This window comes from Terrapene carolina, unplaced genomic scaffold, assembly GCF_002925995.2.
Source record: "Terrapene carolina triunguis isolate 2854851 unplaced genomic scaffold, T_m_triunguis-2.0 Scaffold174, whole genome shotgun sequence".
Lineage (NCBI taxonomy): Eukaryota > Metazoa > Chordata > Testudines > Emydidae > Terrapene > Terrapene triunguis.
Genome location: NW_020664525.1, coordinates 1,830,743 through 1,858,132, shown reverse-complemented (window position 1 = coordinate 1,858,132; position 27,390 = coordinate 1,830,743). Strand labels below are relative to the sequence as shown.

At 41.9% G+C, this 27,390-nt stretch overlaps 1 protein-coding gene across 1 annotated transcript in view; it reads left to right on the top strand.

Moving 5' to 3' along the window:
• The window catches only part of LOC113406980 (dynein regulatory complex protein 11-like), a 138,274-nt gene that overhangs the window by 58,659 nt on the left and 52,225 nt on the right, over positions 1 to 27,390 (top strand). The window contains exons 7-9 of the mRNA XM_029912062.1: positions 10,512 to 10,596; positions 21,818 to 21,958; positions 26,968 to 27,043. Of these exons, the coding sequence (XP_029767922.1) occupies positions 10,512 to 10,596; positions 21,818 to 21,958; positions 26,968 to 27,043 (302 nt within the window). The remainder of the gene's footprint in view (positions 1 to 10,511; positions 10,597 to 21,817; positions 21,959 to 26,967; positions 27,044 to 27,390) is intronic.

Genomic DNA, 27,390 nt, shown 5'->3' with positions numbered 1-27,390 from the left:
TCCCCCCCTTCAGACAGACTCTCCTCTAAAAGAACATGATGGAAACAGTAATTAACAGAAACGTATTTTTTATTAGCAACTACACATGAAACTGCGAGGTGAAACTTGGACGGGGGCTTGGGTGAGGCGGGAAGGAAAGGACTTGTCAAATTTTGGGGAATGAGAGCCTTCTAGTACTACAGCAGTCTGCAGGGGTGGAGTGAGAGTTTTCATGGACTCTGCCGCCCCTCCTTCTTTGGACTTTGGGTGAGGGGGGTATGGGACTTGCTGGCGGGGGAGGGCGGTTACAGATAGACTGCAGCGGGGCTCTGTCCTCCTGCCTCCGGTCCTGCAGAACATCCACAAGGCGCCGGAGCGTGTCCGTTTGCTCCCTCATTAGTCCAAGCAGCGTTTGAGTCGCCTGCTGGTCTTCCTGCCGCCACCTCTCCTCCCGTTCCATGTATGGTCGGTGCATTTGGGACAAGTTATCCCTCCACTGGGTCTGCTGGGCTGCCTGGGCTCGGGAGCAGCCCATAAGTTCCGAGAACATGTCCTCCCGTGTCCTCTTCTTCCTACGCCTAATCTGCGCTAGCCTCTGGGAGTGTGATGCCAGGCTAGGTTGGGAGACAGTCGCAGCTGTGGGAATGCGAAAAAGGGAGTGAATTCCTCAGAAAGATAAATTTAGTTGTGAACAAAGAACATAGTCTTTCTCTGTGAACAAGACCATGCACAGCACCTATCACATGCGCACTCAGGACAAGGTCGAATTTTCGGCCCTCGCATTCAGTGCCTGGGGTCTTGCAGTGCAGATCAGAGAAGCGGGGCAGGACACCGGAATTTGTGTAGCAGGCCGACATGGTAAGCCGTAGACTTGTGGCTGCTTAAAACTTTAATAGTAGCACTGGCCTCCTTTCACATTGAAAGCAATGCCAGTCCCTGCTGCCAGCAATCCGGCAAGCATGAACTCTGCCCCTGTCCCATCCCCTCGCGGCTGTCCCACGGAAAGATCCCTGTATGCTGCCCCTCTCCCACCTCCACCGCATGGCTGTAAACTGCCGGTTACAGTTCTGTAAAGGAACAGGCAAGCAGTCCCAATACTAACATTCCCCTACCTAATTCAAAGCAGGTCACCATGAGCGACATCACTCTGATGAGGATTTCAGAGACGGAAAAAGAGAGGATGCTTCGGGAAAGCCTGCAAAGACCAGGGCCGTATGCCGCCATGCTCTGCAGGGCAATGATCCCGGAGTACTTGCTTCTCTCCTGGCGCAGAAATGTTTGCTACTACGGAGGATCCAATAAGGCCGCTCTCCCCAGGAACCTGATGCAAAGGCTTTCCAATTACCTCCAGGAGAGCTTCGTGGAGATGTCCATGGAGGATTTCAGCTCTATCCCCGGACATATAGACCGCATTTTACTGTAGCTGCACTGGCAGGGACTAAACAGTAGAGCGGCTTGGGCAGAACAATCATGCTAAACCGGACATTGTTCGATTTTTTTCAGTAGTTGCACTGCCAGGGACTGAAACGTTAAGCGCCTAGGGCAAAGTAATCATGCAAAACCCATTGTTAATATTGTTAATATTCCTGTTCTGTTAAAAATAAATGTTTAGATGTTTTAAACACTTACTGAGTGATCCTTCCCCTGATTCTGTGTCCGGGTTAACGGCTGGGGACGGTTGGTAGGGGATCTCTGTAAGGGTGATGAAGAGATCCTGGCTGTCGGGGAAATCAGCATTGTAAGCACTGTCGACTGCCTCGTCCTCTTCATTTCCTTCCTCATCTTCCCCGTCCGCTACCATGTTCGAGGAAGCGGCCGTCGACAATATTCCATCCTCAGAGTCCACGGTCACTGGTGGGGTAGTGGTGGCGGCCGCACCTAGGATGGAATGCAGTGCCTCGTAGAAACGGGATGTCTGGGGCTGGGATCCGGAGCGTCCGTTTGCCTCTTTGGTCTTCTGGTAGCCTTGTCTCAGCTCCTTGATTTTCACGCGGCACTGCGTTGCATCCCGGCTGTATCCTCTCTCTGCCATGGCTTTAGAGATCTTCTCATAGATCTTTGCATTCCGTCTTTTGGAGCGCAGCTCGGAAAGCACGGACTCATCGCCCCACACAGCGATCAGATCCAAGACTTCCCGATCAGTCCATGCTGGGGCCCTCTTTCTAGTCTGAGATTGCACGGCCATCTCTGCTGGAGAGCTCTGCATCGTTGCCAGTGCTGCTGAGCTCGCCACGATGTCCAAACAGGAAATGAGATTCAAACTGCCCAGACAGGAAAAGGAATTCAAATTTTCCCGGGGCTTTTCCTGTGTGGCTGGTCAGAGCATCCGAGCTCGGACTGCTGTCCAGAGCGTCAACAGAGTGGTGCACTGTGGGATAGCTCCCGGAGCTATTAGCGTCGATTTCCATCCACACCTAGCCTAATTCGACATGGCCATGTCGAATTTAGCGCTACTCCCCTCGTTGGGGAGGAGTACAGAAGTCGAATTTAAGAGACCTCTATGTCGAACTAAATAGCTTCGTGGTGTGGACGGGTGCAGAGTTAATTCGATGTAACGGCGCTAAATTCGACATAAACTCCTAGTGTAGACCAGGCCTTAGGTTACTGCCTCTGCTGGAGCTAGTCTCAGGGCCGCCCAGAGGGGGGGGCAAGTGGGGCAATTTGCCCCAGGCCACGAGCCCTGGCCCGGCGGCAGTCCGGGTCTTCGGAGGCATTTCGGCAGCGGGGGGCCCTTCAGCGCTGCCGAAGACGCGGAGCGACTGAAGGCCCCCCTGCCGCCGAAGACCTGGACTGCCGCCGGGTGAGTACAAGCGCCGCAGCTCCCCCACTTTGCCCCAGGCCCCCTGAATCCTCTGGGCGGCCCTGGCTAGTCTCCATAGATATGGTGGACAGAGAGTGATTTCTTCCTAACCATGATCTGCAGCGTCTTCCATTTGGCTTCTGCTGCAGCCACTGAACCCAATCCCATCCAGTGACCATACTAGGAAACTTTTCTTTGCAAACTAATATCTCCCAATCATATTCATTTTAAACAGTTTTACAGATAAATTGTATGCTATATATGAAAATCTGATAGGATACTGTACCACTTGCTGCTGCTTTCCTCGAGCTTTCTTTGATTCTCCCCCCATGATATGATCATCAAGTTAAAAATGAGGGTTGCTTCATCCAATTCTGGGTTTTTTACATTTCTGTGATATGCTGTAAAGCAAGATTGGATTTTTGTGCAATGTAGAGAAAACAAGAACAGTGCCACACTCATTAAGTTTTGTCTTGACACTGAATCAGGTCTCTCTTCAAAGTCTTACATTCAGACAGTATCTCTCCTGAGTATATTACACTCTCTATTACAAGCAGAATGTTATTCTTCTTACCCCAGTATAAGCTTTCCATCCCAAGCCCCACTATGTAACTGGTTACTTTAAGACTTACCTGACTACAGTGTTTTTGGACACTATTCCCCTTTCCTTGACAAACAAAAATGCAAAAAGGCCACAGGGTCCATGCATTTTGTGAGTGATCTGTCACAGAATCATAAAATCATAGAATATTAGGGTTGGAAGGGACCTCAGGAGGTCATCTAGTCCAACCCCCTGCTCAAAGCAGGCCAACACCAACTAAATCATCCCAGGCAGGGCTTTGTCAAGCCGGTCCTTAAAAACCTCTACGGATGGAGATTCCACCACCTCCCTAGGTAACCCATTCCAGTGCTTCACCCCCCTCCTAGTGAAATAAAGTTGTAGAGACCATTATGGATGCAGAGAAAACATTCAGGTGATATTTCTGTGGGAACTGAGCACTGAACAGACTAGAGGGAAACATGGACCAGATACTTTTTTTAAAAATTCTTATTGAAGAGTCATCTTGCTGACAGCAAGTAGTTTGAAGTTCTCAATTAATCTCCAGCACTCTACAAGTGGGCTGTGGCCTGCAATCAATGCTGTCATCCCTTAGCTCTTTGAGACGGAAACACTGTGGGAGTTAGAATAATGTTCTTTTCGTCACCACTCTGATGATCAGGGCTGTTGCTTGTTAGAGGTGTCTGCTGCTATATCGTCTGAAATACTTAGCTTACAACAAAACCGTGCCGTTCGCACCAGGGAATTGGAACGGAGGAGGATTCCCATAGTAAACCTTGTCATGCCAAAGTTCATAATATGGAGAAAGTAAAACTTCATTCTGGGCTGAAATTTGACACAGCATCTCATGTATTCTGGTTACTTGCTTTTAGCATTTAAAAATCCTGTTATAGTCATGAATATTAAATAGTTTCCAAAAATTTTCAAAGCAGGTGTCAGTTTAGAATTACACAGCAGTAGCAATTACATAAAGCATATGTCTGTCAAAGTATTTAAAGTATGTATGCGCATAAGTAACAGAACCAAGCAACTTCATTTGAAAAACTTTATCTGAATATGCAGTTATTGCCCTATATATATTGCATGGGTGCACTGGGGGAAAGGGAGCCTCTTTCCTATGAAGTACAGCTGCACAGAAGCAGGCCAGGATTTCTACTTAGCATTTTAGCACATATTAGGCAGGCCAGGACACATGCCGCTCCATTCTGGATCAGCAAATGCTGTGAGCCCAGTAGAAGTTTTCCACTGCTGCCCAGGCCCATCCAGGGGATGGATATTGGACCATATGTTCAGTGGGCACTGTCCCCCCAGAAAGGGTAGAATCAACCCCTCCGCCAGTACACTAGGGGTACGTCTATACAGGGATGAAAGTCCCATGGCATGGCCCCGGCTGGCATGGGTCAGCTGACTGGGGCTTGGGCTGCAGAACTAGAAATTGCAGTGTAGATGCTCAGGCTGGAGACCAAGATCTGAGACCCTCCACCGTCCCAGGGTCCCAGAGCTCAGGCGCCAGCCTGAGCCTGAACACCTACATAGCAATTTTTCAGCCCTAGAGCCAGAGCCCAAGCCCTGCGAGCCCAAGTCCTTTTCATCTATTAAGTAAAGAAATGAGAGGGCACACAGCATGGTTTTTACACCTATTGCAACTTTCATAACATTTAGTCATCCATATACTGTAATATTAGAAATAATTAATCATAACACAGACATTATTTTTCTTTTAATATGTGAAATCGTTTTTTCATTTTCTTGCATGCTTAGTATTTGTTGTATAGTACATAATGCTCTGGAGAGTAGAATTAACATAGAAGTGATGGTGATGGGGTTTTGTTTGTTTTTTAACAAACAGAGAGAGCAACAGTAGTTAGAGGAGGTGGTGGTTTATGGCACTCATATTGTTCCAGTTGTAGCAAACCATGGAACTGGTAGTAAGTCTCAAGAGATCCACACCAGTTTCCTACAGCGTCTGCATTATTTGCCAAAAATCAAGTAAAAAAGATGTGCGTGAAGCCCGTGAACAAGAAGGAGGGCAACAGCCATTAGAAAGAAACGGCAAGATGTCAAATACAGAGAGGCCATTGACAGAAGTGAGTCCAGCTTTCATTCAGAACAGACACTATCAGTCATCTGGCACAGAAATTTCTATGCCCAATACATTGACAAAGGCAAAATCCAGAGGTTACAGAAAGCAAAAGCATCTGCAACTGCTGTATCATATGTGGCAAGATGTAGTGATCCCAATAAAGAGACCAGTGTCTAATACAAGACAGTGCAGTTCTGTGAAACTTATAGACTGGAGATGCTGCCTGTTTTGTCAAGAAGCGTGCCCTAAACAGAGGCTTACCTTCGTAACTACATTCAAAATGAGTGAACAGATAATGAAGGCAGCTGTATTCGACCACAAAATGAGTGTTTGTTTACTGGAGTAAATGACCTCATAGCTGCTGAAGGCAGGTACTACCTGACTTGTTACATCCCATTTATGAGGTCTGTAATGCAAAAGAATGGGGGTACCAAAATTACTGACACAGCAATACTTTGGCTTCAAAATGAGCTTCAGCATGCAGCCAATCAAAGGCCATATTTTGAAAGTATCTGAGTTTTGGCATCATTACAGCAATCTTGCAAAGGAAACTGGCATTGGAATTTCCCACTCCTATATCAGTCGTAGATCATCATTCAAGGGAGAACTCCATGCTCATTTGGATGATTTAGTTGGGGATTGGGTCCTGCTTTGAGCAGGGATTTGGACTAGATGACATCCTGAGGTCCCTTCCAACCCTATGATTCTATGATTTATTTCACTTCATTTCATTGTCTCTCAGCAGGAGACTGATCAAGGCAAACACTCCTAGTTTCAGCCAAGTATAAATATGTACCCATCTCACAAACGATGGATTCTTGCCATGATGACGAGATGGCCATCTGCTTTTACCAGCCCCAAGAAGACATATTTCTGTCACTGGCACATATCGCATTGAAAATTCGGGGAGATACTTAGCCAGATCCTGACCACAAAGGTTTCAACGTCAGTGAGGATGACGCAGTTGCTTGCACTCCAGATAGCCTGTACATGTTCCTTGTATAAGGCCAATTTCTCCTTGACTCTGATGCTGTTGAAGAGAACCTTGAGAAACAAGAATTAGGGAAATTCAAGATGCTTAGTGTAGCTCAAGACATTGTATACGGTGTGAGTGGTGGAAAGAAAGGGACACCAAAGCATATTGGCCTTGGGGTGCACCTCCCATCAGGCAATAAGGACAAAACAACTTGTTCAGCTTTTCCCATAAGGCTGTCCACAGTATTAGTTATGAAGAAATCCTAAAGGTGGACACAGCCCTTACAGAGAAAACCATACAAACTATGGATGCTGAGAATGGTGCTGTTATTCCCCCCCAGCCTGGTTCCCAGGACGTTTGTTCACTATAAAGCCACCAATATTTCCATAAATGATGCTTCTCTGAATGGCAAGAACATATTCCATGCAACCCAAGTTGCTGCTTGGCAAAGAGAATCTACCCCTTATCTAAATGTTGAATGATCTAAACAGCAGCACGCTCAATGCTCCTGATGCAGTCGACGCCATCAAAGCAGCCAATGTAAGAAATAGTAAAGCTAAACCAGTATTCAAGGGCCATGTTTGCAAAGAGTGGTACTCAGACTCTGAAGAACAGTGCACAGCTGCAGTGCAGACAAGAGCTTCTGATATTTAGCTTTATCATTAAATATCAAAATGAGAACCCAAGAGGTGAATGGGCCCATTTCAACCAGTTGTACACAACAGAACCAGAAATAACTGCCACTGGATACTTGCCAATCATTCAAGCTCCTGCCCATAAACTAGACACCCTCAATACTCTTGTATGGAGATACAAACATGTGCACATGTTTGTGCTTGGGCTGTAGAATGTGGGTTGATGAAACTGTACCGTAAACTGATGGAACTAAAATGGGCCACAGTTTCATAGATTGATCTGGGATCTTTCTTTTGCTGTTTCCGGAGAGAACTGTTGACAGCAGGGAGATATGTCCCTGACTAGAGGGCAGGAAGCAAATTTGACTAGACCAGTTGTGACTTCCTTTTTATTTGTTACTATAAAATGTATTACACACAAATCGATTGCTAATGAACTTCCACCTTTGGGTTTCTGGAAAACAACTCACTCTAATACTTGGAAGATGCAGGGACCTTTGGTCTTAAAAAATGAAACATCAGACTCATTAATTTGGGGGAAGTGCAGTGGTCCATTTATGAAATTTCTTAAAAACATGATTCAAAAAATCCTTCTGAGACTGTATTTTAATGATGAGATCCCAATAGCCTTACTATAGAAATAGAAAGTAAAACAAAGACATTCTTGATCCAGGTCAATTAGAGCAGTGGTTGTCAATGTTTCCAGACTACTGTACCTCCTTCAGGAGGCTGATTTGTCTTGAGTGCCCCTCTCTTAAAAACTACTTGCTTACAAAATCAGACATAAAAATACAAGTATCACAGCACAGTATTACTGAAAAATTGCTTATTTTCTCATTTTTACCATATAAATTATCAAATAAATCACGACTCCCAGATTGAGAAACACTGGTATAGTATATAGAGCAGTATAAACAAGTCACTGTCTACGATGATGGTTGCATATGCTTCGATAATTAGTTTGGCAAGGCCTTCTATATCAAAGTTACACACATTTTTACACAATATCAGGCAAACCAACTTGGATCGCTCACTATTCATGTCTCTGTACTAATTGTGCTCTGCATCATTTCAAAAATGCAGAAGAATTTATTTATAAAATGTATGGCATGCCAGAGGTCCACAGCACTGCCAAAGCACGTTATTTTGTTCACACACATGTAGTCATCAGAAGCTTTACCCCCAACAAGTGAGGATCTTTTTGTTCACGTGCAGAGAGCTCACTACCAGTCACTAGCTTGGAGACAGTCCCACTGCCCAAAAATCCTGTATTTCCTCCTCCAAAGACAATGGGTTGGAAACCGGAAGACAGTTCATGTAACAGCCACCAATGCCAGCAGATTGCATGGAGGCAATATTCTGTGGCTGCACAAGAGGGTGCAGAAGTCAGTGATGCAGGTGCAGGACAGCACAACTTGTTTGTACAGGAGCATGCAAATGCAGAGAACTGGAACCAGGTTGTGTCAATGTACATGACAGTTCACCAGGACAGTACTATCAAATAAATAGCTGTACCATAATATGTGACCTAATAAGACTGATTCAATCTGCCACTGTGTACCAAAGTTTCTTGAACTAGTACATTAAGGTGTGTGCTTAACTTGTGTGCATTAAAATGTTTACTTAAGGTTTAGTCAAGAAATATTTTCACTTGTTTCAAAAATGGGTGTTTTCAGATTATGTGTTGCTCTTTCATGGTTGTATAATGTATTAAAATATTTCTAGTACATCTTGCAAATAAGAAACTGAAATCCAATGGCTTTATAAAAAGGTTGTGCATATTATTTGATCATTTTCAATACATCCTATTGCTTATTAAGAGCCAACTGAAGTATAGATTTTAGATTTATAGAATATCAGGGTTGGAAAGGACCTCAGGAGGTCATCTAGTCCAACCCCCTCTGCTGCTCAAAGCAGGACCAATCCCCAGACAGATTTTTGCCCCAGATCCCTAAATGGCCCCCTCAAGGATTAAACTCACAAACCTGGGTTTAGCAGGCCAATGCTCAAAACACTGAGCTATCCCTCCCCCTGTTATGTTACTCCTAGACAAAAAGGAAATAAAGATTCACACTCCAGCAATTTCCATGTTACTTTGTTTGTGAGGCCTTTATATACAACATAAAGATTGGTAACAACCATATTTGGATTCAGCACACCCTAATTATCTTAAAAAGACTTTTTACCAACTTTTAACAAAAAAAAATGCCTCTCAGTTAACTCTTTTGAAAACTTGCCTAGTCTATTGCTCAAGAAACAGAAGTTTTGTCTCTCAGGAAAGTAACATTCATTTGTATCTATGAATTATTTTTAAATAAAAAGTAAACAAAAATAGCAAAATAAAACATTTTTGTAATACATGTTTATAGTAAATTACTTAGAGGGGTTGAGTTCAAACTGATTCTTCACTTTAGTTCACATTGTCATTTTTTCCCCTTCAACTAACATTAATAAGAAAGCAGTAACCACCTTAATGTCTAATGCCCTGGCTTTTTTCAGCTTTAAGTCAAACTCTTAGCATTATTTAAACATAGGAGCAGCATCTAATATAATATTAAACTATTTCACTGAGTCAAAAATTTGAATGAATCCTTACTTATCTTAGAGATAAAACATGTTTGTAAAATCAAATGTGGCCTAACATTAAACAGAACAGACGATCTATGCTTCTCTTTTGGTTCTAAGGACCATTTTTCAACCGGCCTCTAAAAACTGTTTGTAGTATAAGTGAGAAAATCCTTTTTCACATGTATGTTGATTTATTGCAAATGCAGGGAACCAGTTTTTCCATCTGATGCTATTTATACATGTGCAAATAGAAATTGTTCAGTGTGCAAGCAAAGTGCCTGCAATTATAATGGATGTATTTTTATTTCTTATGTTTATTGCAGTAGTAATTAATGACTCCAATCATGTGGTGACGACACAGGAAAGGAAATAGAACACTAGGTTTGTGGTAGTTAGAGAGTTTTATAAGTTTTAAGCAAAAAGCCTCCCAGGAAAACTTTTCCTGGGGTTTTTATTTTTCTCCTTACTTTGTTTACAACAGTTTTTAGTGGTTACATTCTTGCGCAAACAGAAGGCAGGCAGTATACATGCACATGAGATTACAAACCCATCTCTTGAGCGCGTGAACACCAGCTGCAAGGGTGATGTTAGGTTGCCAATAAGTTTCCCAAATACAGACGCTAGGACAAGGTTACTCCTGCCTCGTTGCCAAGGGAACAGTTTGCCATTCTCGTGGGCTGTGATTTGGGAGCAACACATTCCTACACAATCATAGACAAGGTACTGTACAAACATAACAGAAAGACAATGAATTTGCTGAGTGAATATCTGCCTTAGAAGGTGATGTTATTCCTTCAATCTTGAGTGTGATGGGATGGGATGATCCTCCATAACACATTGGTGTTATCAGGTTAATAATAGGATTGGCAGGTGTTGTATTTTAATTGATTCTTCTTTTGTTTTGCATGCAGGCATATTACAGGCAAGTTTCCTGACTACCCTAATGAAGAGGAGGGAGGTTCAACTGCGATTTTTTCTCAAAAAACCCCAGACCAGGTATTTTAATGCCTCTCCCCCCCCCCAAAAAAAAGGGATAAAATGCTTAGAGGTTGAAACTAAGAGAAACAAAAGTGTCCACACTGAGATTTTATAGCAATGGGCTCCACTGGTCTAAAATTTTTTGGTTAAACTTGTTATTGGGATGGCAATGGCTATGTGCTCAAAGTACATAAGAACGGCCATACTGGGTCAGACCAAAGGTCCATCTAGCCCAGTATCCTGTCTACCGACAGTGGCCAGTGCCAGGTGCCCCAGAGGGAATGAACAGAACAGATAATCAAGTGATCCATCCCCTGTCGCCTGTTCCCAGCTTCTGGCAAACAGAGGCTAGGGACACCATCCCTGCCCATCCTGGCTAATAGCCGTTGATGGACCTATCCTCCATGAATGTATCTAGTTCTTTTTTGAACCCTGTTATAGTCTTGGCCTTCACAGCATCCTCTGGCAAAGAGTTCCACAAGTTGACTGTGCGTTGTGTGAAGAAATACTTCCTTTTGTTTGTTCTAAACCTGCTGCCTATTAATTTCATTTGGTGAAACCTAGCTCTTGTGCTATGAGAAGGAGGAAATAACACTTCCTTATTTACTTTCTTAAGCAAGTAAATTTAGTGTTTCCATTACTCCTTTGCCTTTATAAGCAGAGATTAATTCCCATGTAGCATATATAGCTACTAAGCCACATTTGAAGGCGATATATAAAGTACGTAAATTACACATTGTAAGGGAGTCAAGGGCAAAGAAGTCTCTTAGAAGAGTTACACCAGTTTACCTCAATGAATTTTTTAAAATGTATTCAATTAGACTGATGCAAACCCCCAATGTAGATACATTTAATCCATTTTAAACCTGGTTTTAAGAAGTTTAGTTCGCATCAGTAAATTACCAAATTAAGCTAAATCATTTTAAGTAAGGACTCGTATGTCTCTACATTAGGTGTTTGCTCTAGTCTAAGTACATTGATTTTAAAATATTTAGTTAAACCAGATAAAGGTTTCTAATATACACCAGGCTTAAATTGCTTTAATTTACTGCCACTGACCAATAAAAAGGTTTAAGTTAAAGTGAGGGAAGAGGCTTAGTTTATCTGACACCTTTTTGCAACCCCTCTCAGTTGTTTTTCCTGTTAAAACCTTTTTCTGGCCCCTCTGACTAATCAAAGCAGCTTGTAATCTCTTTCCTTGACCATCAAGGTGTCACATGGAGAATGTGATTAAGCTCAGTTGGCACAGCAAAGGCAGAGATTGGCACTCAGAGCCATTTCCTCCATCAAAAGTGACCTTAGCTGGATGAGGAATCTGTTGGGGAAATAACCTTGGGAACTCCTGTACATGATAGTAGAATCTGACCCACAGAGTGAACCAGACTGGCTGTAAATATTGACTCGCCTTGCCTAAGGCAGAGAGCTCTCAATGTCAGTTACTTTGCTCAGAATAAGGAAAATGATGAGAAGTGGGTCTCTGTGTCTCACCAAAACTGAAGTTTGGCATACTCTAGCTTACAGTTTGCTAGGGTTAGCCTGCCAGTCTCTATCTAAACCTCATTGCTGTTCAGTCCCAGACAGAATGAGGAAAAACAGTCCGTTACGTTTTTCAGGTTTTAAAGTAGAAACATATGCCGGAGTCAAGAGGGCTTTGTAGGCTGTTCTAAGCAGCGGGGAGCTGCCCAGCAGGTATTGCTTATTATTAGAGATGGCTTCAGGGGACATGAGGATAATTAGACCTGCCCCTGCCAATAAAAAGAACAAACAAAATTCAAAAAGAAAATATGAAGAGAAATGGTACCACCAAGCAATACTGATTTGCAGTAGATTTTGGAGTATGATTTTTTTCCCCCGTTTTTAATTCCTATCTTCATTTATTTTGCTATATTTCTTGGGCGTCTGCTTCATCACTACATTATAAATATAGGAATTCTAAAACCTGGAACAACAGCTTGAGAGATTGTTTTACTATGTGCTTTCTCCCTGCCCTAAACGAAAACAATACAGAAGAAAAATACACCTATTTCTGCTGGCAACATTATTAAAATTATCTGATTTGACATAATTGCTGCCTCCATTTTTCTCCTTAAGATCAGTATAATTGCGATCAGAATATGACCCATGTTCTCTCAGATATTCAGAATCTGTTTGCCCTATAGAGGGGATACTGAAGTATGTTAATGAATTTGTTACCTGACTGTCAAATATACAAGTAAAGGATCTTGTGTTCGTCTGACTCAACATACTGTTGATGCCGGAAGAACAACTACTATGCAATTGTTTTTGTTCAACTCTAGTATTCTGGGTAATATAAATCAATGGGAGTTTTGCCATTGACTTCAATGGGGCCAGCACTTCACCTCTTGTATGTATTACCTTCTGTGAATAGGTTGGTTACTATCCAGTTAAACTCTATGAAAAATGAAGACAGGATTGTATTTAAAAGTGAACACTTGATAAAGCCTTGGGTAAAGACACTTCATTGAAAATAAAATAAAAATTTATCATTTCACAAACCATTGCTACATTAGTATACATTCAATATTTCTTTCTCCTTTGATGACTATGACCTTATTTGACTTTATAATATAGCCTGATACTTCTACACAAACTATGCTTTTGTACTTTGAGGGTAATTTTGTGCATATATTTAACAAGGTGAAATATAAATAATAAAAAATATTAATAATAATAATAATAGTTAAAAATAAAGTGTGCAAAAGGTGTCCCCGTAGGAAATTCTCTGGTTATTTATTTAGTGAAAAATATATGATTTCTTTGTTGACAAGATGTTTTTGTCCCTTAAGGAAATAATTTAAGATTTTGGTGAAAATCAATATAATCTTACTGCATCTGTTTCAGATTTTTATCCCCTGTCTTTTATATCCTTCTATGAAGACAGTATTTGCCTTTGCTTTTATACTACTGCCAACAAAATGACAATTTGTTTCTGCAATTAATCCTTCTTAATAAATGATGCTTCACTAGAAATAACCCACTACAGTTGCTGTCTAGAAATCACATCCTCCCTCCAATTACTTCCAACATTCAGAAGCTTAAGAAACGAAAGAATCTGCTTCCTGGATTAGGCTAGATAAGTTTATGGAGGGAATGGTTTAATGGGATAACGTGATTTTAGTCAATTAGGAAATAAAGTGCCATCGCTGGTAAAATGTGGGTCTGGCTAGAGAGTCTTGCCTGTATGCTCGGGGTTCTACTGATCGCCATATTTGGGGTCGGGAAGGAATTTTCCTCCAGGGTAGATTGGCAGAGGCCCTGGAGGTTTTTCGCCTTCCTCCGCAGCACTGGGCAGGGGTCGCAAGCTGGAGGATTCTCAGCGACTTGAAGTCTTTAAATCACGATCTGGAGATTTCAACAGCTGAGTTAAGGGAAAGTGGGTGGGTCAGCTTTTGTGGCCTGCATCATGCGGGAGGTCAGACTAGATGACCATAATGGTCCCTTCTGACCTTTAAGTCTATGAGTCTAAGTCTATGAGTCTATGGGATTTCTGGTTGCAAATTAAATGTATGTGTCAAGAATAGAAAGTCAGTTCTGAATTACTGTAATTTCAGCTTTATAGTGTGCAGACAGTAATGGGGGTTGGGGGGGGGGGAATCATGTGCTGTCTCCTGTGCAAACACATGTGCGTTATCCTGACTGGAGACTCTTTGCAATACCATAATACAAATGATCATAATTATTATTAATCAGCACCATGAAACTAAAATAGTTCATCTATTCAGACAGTCAGTTTGTACAGGTATAAATAGCAATGCTTTAGATACCCCCATTATACCTAGGAAAGACTCAGGTTGGAGAGTTACGTCATATTTGACCAAGGTATCTTGAACCACATTGTTTTTGTATGTGTTAATGTAACCCTATATTGAAACATTCACATACACCCCATATGGAATGTTCTGTTCACTTGTTAATTAATACTTTGAACTGTAATACCTACAGTTTGAAAGACAGATTCTGGAGTTTCTATAGAACAATAGCTTCCTATAGTCAGCTCTGCAAATGCACTTAATCCTGACCTGCAACACGCTGCTCACAAAAGTTTCAGGCAGTGAACACAGACTGAAAATTGTGCTAAATTACATAGGCCCAGATTTTCTACATTTCCCACTAATTATGGGTGCCCAACTTAAGAAACCTTGGGCGATTTTCAGAGGTGCTGATCATGCACCCCAGAACATCAGGGCCTAAGTATTTCAAGTTAACCACACAGAAACCAAGGCACCCAAAGTTTCAAGTGTTTACTGGGGAGTAGGCAAAGCACTAAACTAGATGTGCTTGTGAGTTAAACCAGATTTGAACAGTGTCTGCAAAACTAAAGACAAGTGTTAATCTGCCATTGATCACAAAGTGTGGCAGACCCTCAAAACAAACTAAGACTTTGCAAAGTCCAGGGGGACCCACAAAATCCCACTCATCATCTTGGATCCATTCCTGCAAGGTACAAATCCCTGTGGCTGCTTTTAAAGGTTTAAAAGCTTAGGTTTTGTTTGTAAATGCACACTGGAGTGTAAACATGCCTTACCAAGAGGAAACAAACTTAAAGGGAGCTAAGGGAATTCATTTCTCAAAGGGAGTGAATCCAAAGTGTTACCTGCAAGTAGCATGATGGGATTTTGAGGCTTCCAGGTCTGCCACACTTAATGGAAATATGCCTAGCCTAAGTACCACGAATAACTGACATACAATGGTACCACCTTAACAGAAATATTCAGCATATAAAAGGACCTGTAATTTAGTTCATTTAAGCAAGAGAAGCGTTAACAGGGGTCTGGACGTTACATACAACAAATACAAGACAAAGAACGGATGGTCCAGTTGTAGGGCACTCATCTGGGAGTCAGGCAATCCCTGCACTATCACAGGATGAACGTGGGCAAGTCACTGAGGGTGGGATTCACAAGGGGGAGTTAGGCGTTGCAATGCCTGGCTGTTAAGCACCCTGCCACCTAGTGGAATTCACAAGCCTGAGTTCAGGCCCAGGGTCCCTGTACAATGCACGGAGACAGGGATTCACACAAATCAGCACGGTGAGCCGAGGAGAGGGGTATGGCCTAAGCCCCACCCCTCCAAAGTAGTTAGAAGCCTCCCTCTACTTGGCATTCACAGCCATAAACCTCCTGGAGTTAGGCGCCTAGGCCAGGTTAGTGGTTTTTCATGAAAAACCAGGGGGGAAGGGGGGAAATGATGTGGAGCAGGGATTTGAACTTATGTCTCCCAGGAGAATGCCTTAACCACTGGGCTATGGGGTATTCTGGGGCAGGTACCTCTCAATCTCTCCTGTTGGAGCTGTTCTACTGTGTATACATAATAAAATATTCACTGGGCCAATGAGAGTGAATGGGAGTTAGGCACCTAACTCACTTGGGCATTTTTGGAAATCCCACGAGGCACCTATTGCATCTTTAGGTACCTAAATACCTTTGCAAATCTGGCTCTTCATTAAGTACTATAAATCTAAGATTCCCCATTTAAGAGGTAGATTGCCTTTCTCAGGTGCCACAGCAGCATTATTTCCTACCCCATCTTATTCCTGGTTCACTGGTGGTGTCAGTCAATGAAGGGATGAGAAGTCCAAGGCAGGTCAGGCCTTCTCATCAAGAAGGATGCCAAAGAGATTTACATTTATTAGGGGGAGGAAAGTCTACTCCAAATATCTGCTTGGCCAGTTACTGACTAGGTGCCAGTTTCACCTTCAGGAAAGATGCTGCCTTTAATCAACCAGTTTCCTGAGGATCTAGTGGCTTAGTAGCACATTAGCATTCAAGTAATTTCTACACATGCATTAGGATTTTTGGACACACTGACTCATACACTGGAATCAGCTATTTGAATTGGTACTCCTAGCTCAGTTTAAGGGGTTTGCACTGACTTAACTACAGCAATTTAAATATTTATTTTAATTAAAACTGATGCAACCTGTGAGTAGTCAAGGCCTCTAGGCCTGTGTGGAGGACCTCCTGTTAGAAAGGGAAGGTCTTTTCAGCCTCAAAATGGACAAGATACTAGGAAAAATGTGCCTCTAGGTTTCTGGGACTACTTCTGTCTTTCTTTTCTGGCCTGATTGTTTCATCTTCTATCCAGTATCAGAAACTTTACCTGGTGTTTTCAGGTTTCCAGCATCAATCCCAGAAGAGGAGGCCTTGGCAACATCAGAATTGGAAGGACAATCTAAAACATTTCAAGAAAAGAACGGCTTTTTCCAACATGCTTTCCTTCAGGAGAAAGGCTGCAGATACCATGGGTTGCTTAGGAACCCAATACTAGTTTTAACTTCCAGTTCCTTTCCCCCTCCTTTTGGGGATGGTTTACTTGATTTTCTAGTAGCCTAAAGTGGAATTACTATGGACCGCTGGGTACTATAGACCATTCAGCTTGGATAGGCAATCAAGTTCCTCTCTATGCCACATCCCAATGTTCCCCTCCATTCTTTCCAGGAATCTCTCTCATGAAGAACTGCTCAGAGCAGAGTGGGAGTAGGGCTGTAGAAGTAGCATCTCAGAAATACAGAGGGAAAGGTTGCTATTCATGGTACTTCTTTATATGGAAGAGGAAAGAAGCTCTTTGTGCCATCATTAACCTCTGGAAACTGAACAGCTTCTTCAGAGAGTTCAGGTTCCACATACTGACAATAATTTCTGTCACTGCTTCACAGTTTCAGTGCAATGAGACCTTCTGACATGAGACCTTTTGGCACCCCTGGATGTCTATTAGAGGTAGGTAAACTCCACCCTGAATATGGCTACACTCTGTTTGGGGTCTTGATCCCCCATGTCCATTTGTCACGACTGTTCGTTCCACTTTCCTCTAAAGACTGATCTGAGAAACTCAGTTCACAAAGTGCCTGCTTTCACAGAGCCATCAGACTAGCTCAGAGCAGATACATCTGTTCTCATGTGGTGGTGCTGACCATTAATAGCACAATCCTTTTAGCTTTTTTACTGCAACAACAGTATTTTATCAAGCAGCTGGCAGTGGTTAATGCTCATCTCAGGCATCAATGTAGTCCTGTATCTGGATGAGTGACTAGTCTAGGCCCATTCACACCAAGGATTAGAAGAGTCACTCACTCAGTGCAGAGTCCCTAGGTCTCCAGGTAAAGCGAGAGATGATCACTCTTGCACCATTAATTGTGTGGCAATCCCCTATTCAGCTTTGAAAATCTCAACCAAGATTCTTATTTTTCACCCTTATAAAATTGGGCCAAACAAGACAGAAGAACAATAATTCAATACCATTACAGCAGGCTGATGAATACAGAAAGTCTGTTCAATCTCTTTCGATATCACATTATTCACATTTATAAAACAAATATCTATCTTTAATCATAGTCTGAAGATACTTTACTTTTAAAATAATGCCAATAGAACTCAGAAGTGCTGCCTAAAATAAAAATATTTGGTAACTTTCATGCAGAGTTACAGAAATTCTCACTAAATAGACCTACTCCAGAGTTGTTTGTAAATGGTTACAGTTATCCTTTAGTTACCAGTCAGAGCAGGGAGTGGAGGTGGAAGTAGTTTGGACCTCTGGAATCGTACTACCACGTCAGTTAGGAAGAAATTTTGAGTACCTCTGTTGGTTTTGGATACAACAGCCCAGCTGGGACAATAAACACCCATTTTGGACTCTAGTCATTCTATGAATCTATCCAGAAGAATGAAATGCTTCACTGCTTTTCAACGCAAGATATGACTGAATGGTGCTTGGGGTTTGAATTACCATATTTAATTAAATGTAAGATACTGAAATGCTTGGGGAAATCCACTAATGAAATTCCAATGATTGCAATGTATAGCCATGTCTATTTTCCTCCCTTTCTTTCCACTGTGAGATCTTTAATGCAACTTTAAAGGGCATTCTTCAGAAAATATATTTTACTGTTATAGATATGTTTGTTTTAGCCTTAGAAATATTTTGTCTTCCCTATTTTATTTTTTCCTGTGTTGTCAGCATTTTAAAAATGTATTTTTGCAATTAAACACCAGTGTCACAGAGCTTGGATTTCATCATTACCACTGGTTACCTGACATGAGAATTAAATCTCCAACATTGTCTATAAATATTGTTCTAACATTTTATACAGTTCCATCCATCTGGGACATTACCATTCATGATGGGAAATGTCATCTTCTTCCTTTGAGTTTCATGCTAGTCCTGTTTCGGGTGACCAGATAGCAAGTGTGGAATATCGGGACACTTTTTTTTTCAGGCGTATATAAGACAAAGCCCCTTATACTGGGATGTATGGTCACCCTAGTCCTGCTATAAGGGACTTGTTAACATTGCCTATGTTGCAAAACAAAAATAGCAAGATCACTGCAAATAAATGCTTGATTGTGATGACTCATATGTTGGGGCACTTTTAAATAACCTGCTTTTCCTTGATAAATTTGAGCCTTAATACCCTCTCTTGGGGTGCCTTTGTGTATGAGCCTGTCTTTGGTGCTTCCTATTAGGACTCCTCCTTTTTTCCTGGTTTTTCCCTTCGAATCATAAAATCATAGAACTATAGGGTTAGAAGGGACTGCAAGTGTCATCAAGTCGAACCCCCTGCCAAGAAGCAGGATTTGTTGTGTCTAAACCATCCAAGACAGATGGCTATCCAGCCTCCTTTTGAAAACCTCCAATGAAGGAGCTTCCATTACTTCCCTGCATAGTTTGTTCCATTGTCCTACTGTTCTTATACTTAGGAAGCTTTTCCTGAGATTTAATCTAAATCTTCCATGCTGTAGTTTGAACCCATTGCCTCTTTTCCTGCCCTCTGTGGCAAGAGAGAATAATTTTTCTCCATCTCCTTATGGCAGCTTTTCAAATATTTCAAGACTGCTATCATGTCCCCTGCTTAATCGCCTCTTTTCCAAATTAAACATAACCTTTGCTCATATGGCTTGCATTCCATCCCTTTGATCATCCTTGTCACTCGCTTCTGGATCCTTTCCAGTTTCTCTATATCCTTTTTAGACATTGTTTACCAAAACTGGACACAGTACTTTAGCTGAGGCCAAACCAGCGCCGAGTAGAGCGGTACTATCACCTCCCATGACTTGTATACTATGTCTCTGTTAATGCAACCCAAGACTGCATTTGCTTTTTTGCAGCAGCATTGTATTGTTGACTCATGTTGAGGTTGTGATCCACCACAACTCCCAGATCCTTCTCAGCAGTGATCCCCCATTCTATATTAGAGAAGAAAATAGTATCTTTGTCTTTGTTGAATTTCACTTTCTTTTCTATAGCCCAGTTCTCCAATTTATCAAGATCCCTTTGAATTTTAGCTCTATCCTCTTAAGTGTTTGTAACCTCCCCCGCCACAGCTTTGTGTCGTCAGCAAATTTGATCAGTGTGCTCTCTATTCCTACATACAGGTCATTAATAAAAATGTTAAATAACACCAGACTCAGAACAGATCACTGTGGAATCCCCTTGAGACCTCCTTCCAATCTGACAGCATTCCATTAAATCGTTACTCTTTGTTTGTAGTTGCCCTTTCTTTAGCATATCCTACTCCTACTGTACATGTAAGGCTGTATCAGAATTTGGCTTTGCAAATATTTAGTTGGATTTTTGGATGAAATGCTTCTATTTAGCTATAGCAAGTCAGTTTTTCAATACCTATTTGAAGCCAAAAAGTAGCTGAAGCTGACGGAAGTCTAGGATTACACATTGCAAAATGCCTTGTAAGACACGTTGCAACAATGTATTTTTGGAATGAGCAGCAGGCCTAGATTTCAGCACACTGCAGAAGCGTTGTAACAGCCAGATTAGAGAGCCACGAACTCCACCAATTTACACTGGACAGTAGGAACACTATCAAGATGGAGAAAACAAGCAAGGTGATTGTCCGGGGCAAGCCTGAGGCAAGGCCCCAAATGATGTCTGGAGTCTCTGGGAGTTCAGCTCTGGGAAAGCAGGGCCCCGATGCCCCTTTTTCTCCTGAGAGTTCAACTAGGGGGATGAAGGGAGTATGGAGGGTACTCAGAGCCAGTAAAGAAATGAATATAGGGGAGTGGGGGAGAGGAACTATTAAAAATGAAAAACGTGGGGACAGGAAAGAAAATATAAAGGGGGAGGGAGAGACTCATAGAAAGAATGATATAGAAGGCAAACAGTTGTATATAAAACATCTGCATGAGAGTGGGGAATAAAAGGGGGCAAGGGGAGAGAGAATGGCATAAAGAAAGAATTAAGACCCAACACCTTTACAACTAGTAAAATATAACGAGCCAAGTCCTTAGCTGTCGGAAATTGGCTCTATTGATTTTAACAGAGCTATACCAGTTGACAATCTGGACCTCTGAGTTTATGGTCCTATATAGTGTTTGGCGTCAGACAAATACCATTTCCAAGGGGGTCCTATATTCAGCCAGATATTGAAGCTAGACATCCACTACATCCCTAAAGGAAACATCTCAAATTCCATCTATATAAAATCAATCTGCTTTGGAAACACTGGGCCAAATTCTGAGGCGCGTCCAATACTAGAAGGGGTCTAGGTTATGCATCTTTTTCTTGCTTCTGGGCCCACTGATATGTTATGGCTCTGGGTGGAATTCAAGATGTTGTTTCAGTCTATAAAGCCCTGAATGGTTTGGGACCTAGTTACCTCAGAAATCACCCCTCTTCCACAGTATATTGCCACCGCTGATCTAACCAGAAGTTCTCGAGCGGGAGCTTCCTCAATGTAAATGAAAGAGGGCGCCATGCAGGGTGTTTTCAGTGCTTTGAGACTTGCTCTCCCAACCCCCTGCGTCTGCCAAAACCCAGATGTGGTAGCCTTCTGGGCACACTACAAAGCCCATCTTTTACCTCTCTTCTCTAAGGCTGTTGTAAAGGGAGTGGGTTGAGGTGGATACATTTATGGGAAATCATTTGCTGATTTTGTGGTTTTAACCATTGAGGTAGATGTCCAGAGCACAGACTGGGTGCTTATCATTATATTTTTGACATGTAAAATAAATAAAATCAGTCCATTTATACTCACTAACAGCCACTTAGCAATGGGTGACATTTTGAAAATAGAGATCAAATAATGAAAAAAAGCACAAGAACGTGAAACTGAAGGAGGGAGAGAAATATCAAATCATGACCCATTCTGAAAGTGAAAATGTATTTCAATTTGGCAGAAACATCCCTTATCCTGCGTCCTAATACTTCAATATTCCTTATATTTAAAAACATCAAGATAATGGTGTGTGTTACTTTGACTCTCTGCCAGGTTGCTGCCGAGCTGGCTGCTAAAGAAGAAGAAGCAGCTGTAAAGAAAAAAACCAAAGAAAAGGGGAAAAAAGAAAAAGAGAAAAAGAAGAAGAAGAAGAAGAAAGGGAAAGGGAAAGAGAAAAAAGGAAAGACGGATACTGTAAGGCGTTTTAAAATGTGAATTTGTTTAGTAGTTTGTTAGAGCGGCGAAAGCTTCAGGCCTGTGCAATCCATGTGGCATCGCTGGCCTCCATTCATTCAGGGTTTCTGCATGTAGACAAACTGACTTGCCACCTTTGCTTCAGCCCCACTTACAGGAGGGTTGGAAGAGGATGAGGTCCTCATGCATCTTACTTCATCTAAGTTTGATGGCCATGGAGACTTTATTTAGGCTTCCAAAACCAGAGGCTTGGGGTGGGTGTTTGTGAAGCTGCCTGTATCTGTGGCAATAGCTGGAGGAAGTCTGCCTGTGGAATGTTGATGTGGAAGGATTGATTCTGGGGGTATGGATGGGAAAGAACATGCTTAGAGAGTGTTACACTGCTTTAGAAGTATGGTGTGTTCTCCACCAAGCACAGGCCTCTTTGGGTATGTCTACACTGCTGTTCCAAACCTGTGGCTGGCCCATGTTAACTGACTCAGGCTTGCAGGGCTCGGGCTAAGGGACTGTTTAACTGTGGTATAGACAATGCTTAATTTGTGCCAGGGCTTGCCAGGACTGAGTCTCAGGACCTCTAGGCTGGGCGGTTCATAGCCCCGGCACCGCTGGGCTTGCTGCATCAGTTATGAATGTAAAAATATTGGTGAGCCCCAGCACCTCTTTCATTACAAATTAAGCCCTGGGTATAGACATTCAGGCTTGGGCCAGAGCCCGGGCTCTAGGATCCTGTGAGGTGGGAGGGGTCCCAGAGCTCAGGCTCCAGGCCAAGTCCAAACATCTATGCTGCAAATGAAACAGCCCCTTAACCTGAGTTCCACAAGCCAGAGTCAGCTGGCACGGGCCAGCCATGGGTGTCTAACTGCAGTGTAGACATACCCTTGGTGTGCAGATGACAGAATGCTGGCTATCACCCTGCCCAAGCATTACCTCTTTGGAGCATGGATTACCTGGGCAAAGTTAGCCACCAACACCCTTTCACTCAAGAGGTGGAAAGACGAGCATTCTGCCTGCCCTTATGTATCCAAACACTGTGAAACAGGCAAACTCTCTCCCTGAAGCTAACATTTTGCCAATCTGCACACTTGCTTATATTTCAGACTAATTTTTTTAAGTACAATTTACTATCTGCAAACCATTTATTTTATAATGTAAACCAATGTTTTGCTATTCTGTAGATAGTGGCCATGTTTTTTCAATTCACTTACTTAAAATGACCCTAAAGTAGGAGCTCTTTTCATCTCAAGTTGTTTGTAGGCCAAATTTATGTTTTTGCTAACAAAACTACTAGAATGCTATCCTCCCTGAAGGCTTTGAAAGGTTGAGATTCTGTTGCTCCAATTGGCTTTTTTCAATAGCAGGTTCATGGAAGAACACACCAGACAAATGATATGCCAACCAGAAGGTTGTGATGGATTTTAGCTGCATTGTCTTAATTCTAAATCATGCTGTGCAATCAGAATTTTTGACTTTTGCTGTAACAGCAACTTTTGTTGCTTGTGAACTTTCTAGAGTGAGTTCGTTTTTTGTAGATCCCATTAATCTTTAATCTTTTAGTGATCATTATCACTGAGTGTTAGGAGGAAGGGACTCCTGGGGCCCAGACATTCCCTCACTGTAAACTCTCCTGAAGAGAAGTTATACGTTTAGCTCTAACTGTGGGACACTCATATAACATGAAGACTAGGGTTTCTTAGGCAATGTCCATCAAGTTGTCTGAAACAATAGAAACAGCTGGCCACGAGTCTAAACTAAGTGAAATAATTAAGTGTCAATCTTTCTAATTTAGAGGCTATCAGATTCTGACCCTGCAACGTGGGAGCATCCATTTACAGTATATTTTAGGTAGCTGTCTTCGTATGCCAAAGATACTAGGTGGATAGCTGAAGAACTTTAAACCCATCCTCTTCTGCTCCAGTCAGAACTACAGAGCTAGTAGGATACCCGCTAAATCCTGTGTTACCAAGTTAGAATGCCTCCACTGATTCACACTGGTACAGAGCAGCTCTGCACTGCCCCTCCCCTCAGTGCAGGACACATTGGCCTGGTCCACACTAACCCCCCACTTCGAACTAAGATACGTAACTTCAGCTACATGAATAACGTAGCTGAAGTCGAGTACCTTAGTTCGAACTTACCGCAGGTCCAGACGCGGCAGACAGGCTCCCCCGTCGACTCCGCGTACTCCTCTGGCGGAGCAGGAGTACCGGCGTCGATGGCGAGCACTTCCGGGATCGATTTATCGCGTCTAGACAAGATGCGATAAATCGAACCCAGAAGATCGATTGCTTACCGCCGGACCCAGAGGTAAGTATAGACGTACCCATTGTAGCCCTAAGAGAAGAATCAACTAACAGTCATTGCATATTTCTACCTAAGTGAGGGTTTAAAGAAATTATTAGAATTACACTGGTTAAATGACGGTGTCAAACAGAGCCATGCAATCTAGGATATTAAGCAGTTCTCTTCAGCCTGAGAAGCATTTAGCAATATGTCCTTGTACTGCTAACTGAGGCCTTGCTTCTAATTCCCCCACTCTTCCTAAATGGCCCTCCCAAAACAAAGCCCTAGTATGTCTCTTCCCTGTCCCTCAGCTAGTACACTGGAGAAGGTCCTTCCACACATGCTGCAAAAATGTATCCGAACAGTACTTCAGTTTTTAAGTCACCAAGGAAAAGGTCAGGAGGAAATAGCTTCAGACCCACTGAACATTCTGAACCAAATCTGAGCTTCAAAGATTGCAGTGAAATTCACGCCCCTGACTTAAAAACCTAACTTTCTCGTCTTTCATGAGGTAAGGTGATTGCTTTGTATCCCTCGGTGGATAAACAGTGATACCAAAAATGTGTCCCTGTGCTCTCACAGTGCTGAAGAAACAACAGTACAGAACTATGGGGGCTTTATAATTTTTTGTAGCTCTCCTCTCTTCTCATGCTCCAGCCTCTGTAAAGTAATAATCAAGGCCATTATATCAGGTGTTCTGTGGCTCATTGAGATAGAACAAAGAGAACATTATTCCCTGCTTGTAATACTGAAAAAAAAAATCATCTTGGAACGGTGCAGAAGTATTCTGAAAAGTTCTAACAGAAGGACCTTATTAAAATAAGCATAGGCTAGAAGTCATAGTGACGCAGTCAAACAAGGTCTTGTTCCTAACTTCAGTTTTTTAAGAAAACAAGATTATGATCCCAGAAGGAGATTTAAATATTCCTTAAGTCTGATAGTGATCTTTAGAAATATGCATTTGATATCAAAGTAACTTCATTTTCTTCCCTGTTAAACGTTGATCTGATTTCCCATTGGGCACTAAGAAAGAAATAACAGAAACCTAGCACAGTATAATCTCTCTTCACAAGCCTTTTATTTTTGTGACTTTTCAAGACATATGTTGAACCATTTGGAACTATTTAAAATAGTAATATACTGTGTACTAACGTGCTTGTAAGACATAAATATGGCGGAGGTCTCTCTACAAATTTCATCCAGCCATATGGAGCTTAAAGCAATATTCTGCCATCAAGGAGATCCACAGGCAGAACCTCTTCACTGTGACCAGGAAAAATGTAGCCAAACAGCACAGTGGAAATCAATTCAGATTCTTCACAGCCTTGCTGTGTGGATTTCCCCATGCAGATCAGTCTGTGGAAAGATTCAAACACATGCTTAGTGTTCATCCAATTGTTACCCCCATATCTGTGGCTGGATTGAAACTGGTATGATCAGTTCAAGGTGCCCCACCACAGTTCACACAACATTGACTCAGCTATTCTATCATCTGAATGTAGAAAAAATATCAAGAAAAGATTTCCTTTATCTTTCTAACACTGTGTGAAAAACACTTACTGCTAATGTAGAATTTAGGCCCATATTCATTGTAGTTGTTCTCTATATACTGAATTATTTTGAAAAAATCTATTTAAATATGTTGTGTATTAATATTTGAAATGTATTGGCATAGAAATACTCTTTACTTCAAAGCATAAAATCAGTGAAGTTAGCCAACAAAAAGACTGCTTTGCTTAGTCCTAAGGATAAAAGAAATAATTAATATATGTGCACTATGCTGTTCACTGGCTACATAAATTAATGGGGAGCAATTGAGTTTTCAGGCTTCACAGCAATATTTGTGTCATTAACAAAATATAAATGTATGTCTGTTATAAATGCAACTTCTAGTCATCTAAATGTCATGTTGTGTAAAAAGTTCGATTTAAAAAAATTAAAAGCAATGCAACAGGGCTGGCCTGATAGTCTAAATGCAGTACATCGCATACTGCAGGAGATCCAGATACGGGTCCCAGAAATCTCAGGCCCTGAAGAAGGTGGGAGTGCAGAAGAAGCAGCAGAGAATTTGAGTTCCACCCTTGAATCCTCTTGCTTGCATTATTCTTCAGCCTACCCCTCCAGCCAATCCTCACCACCTCCTTGTCAAGTCATGCACTCTACTCATTAAAATTCCTTCATGCCTCCTTTCTTCTTTTGCCCCAAAATCACCTCCATGCCATCTCCCAGGTTGTTCCCTGTACCTGCAATATCCTTTATGATCCTTCACAGCACACTTCTCTTCTCAAAACCCATTGTTTTCCTCAAACAATAATCCTCTAATTGCCTAAACACAATCCTTATTTCATGACACCAAAGTGCTTAGCACATTGTGGCTACAAGGTGAAGAAGAAGAATGATTGGAAGGTAAATAGATTGCCATGCTCAAAGGTCCCATCTACATTACAAAAGCAAGTGAGTTTAACAACTTTTAAATTAATGTGACCCAACTGGTTTTGAACATAAACTGCCCCAATCTCTGTGGATGAAGTCCAACCATATGATCAGCTAGAAAAATATGATTTAGTTCAGGGGTCTCATCCAACAATTTTCACCAAATAACTTTTTGATAATCACTTGTGAATTAAAACTACAGTTGATCCCATTTTTCATTATACCGTGACCCTGTCTTTTTAATGGCTGTCTATTTGGTGATTAATACAATGATATTCTATATTTTCTTCACACAGGAAGAAGAGGAGGGCTGGAAAATGGCTCCTAGTAATTTCCTCCCTATAATGGAGGAAGGAAACAACCAATACAAAGGTCAGTAGAGGGAGATAATAATCATAGTTGGAGCATTCTTCTAATTAAACTTAGATTGGATGCCATCCATGTAACATCAAACTAAAGTATGGAACATTACAGAAGTGCAAGCTTTAGACAAAGTAAAATTTGGAAGGAGATTCCTCCTGCACCCGTAATTGATTTTTGACCTTTCTGGTAATATTAGGACATCATAAAGCAAAGACCAGATTCCAATACTCTTCCTCAGGCCTTTGGCTCCAGTCAGACAGCTGACAGTATGCAGTCAAAGCAGTTGCTCTCACAATAGGTGCAATATCAGCAGGGCCGGCTCTAGCTTTTTTGCTGCCCCAAGCAGCAAAAAAAAG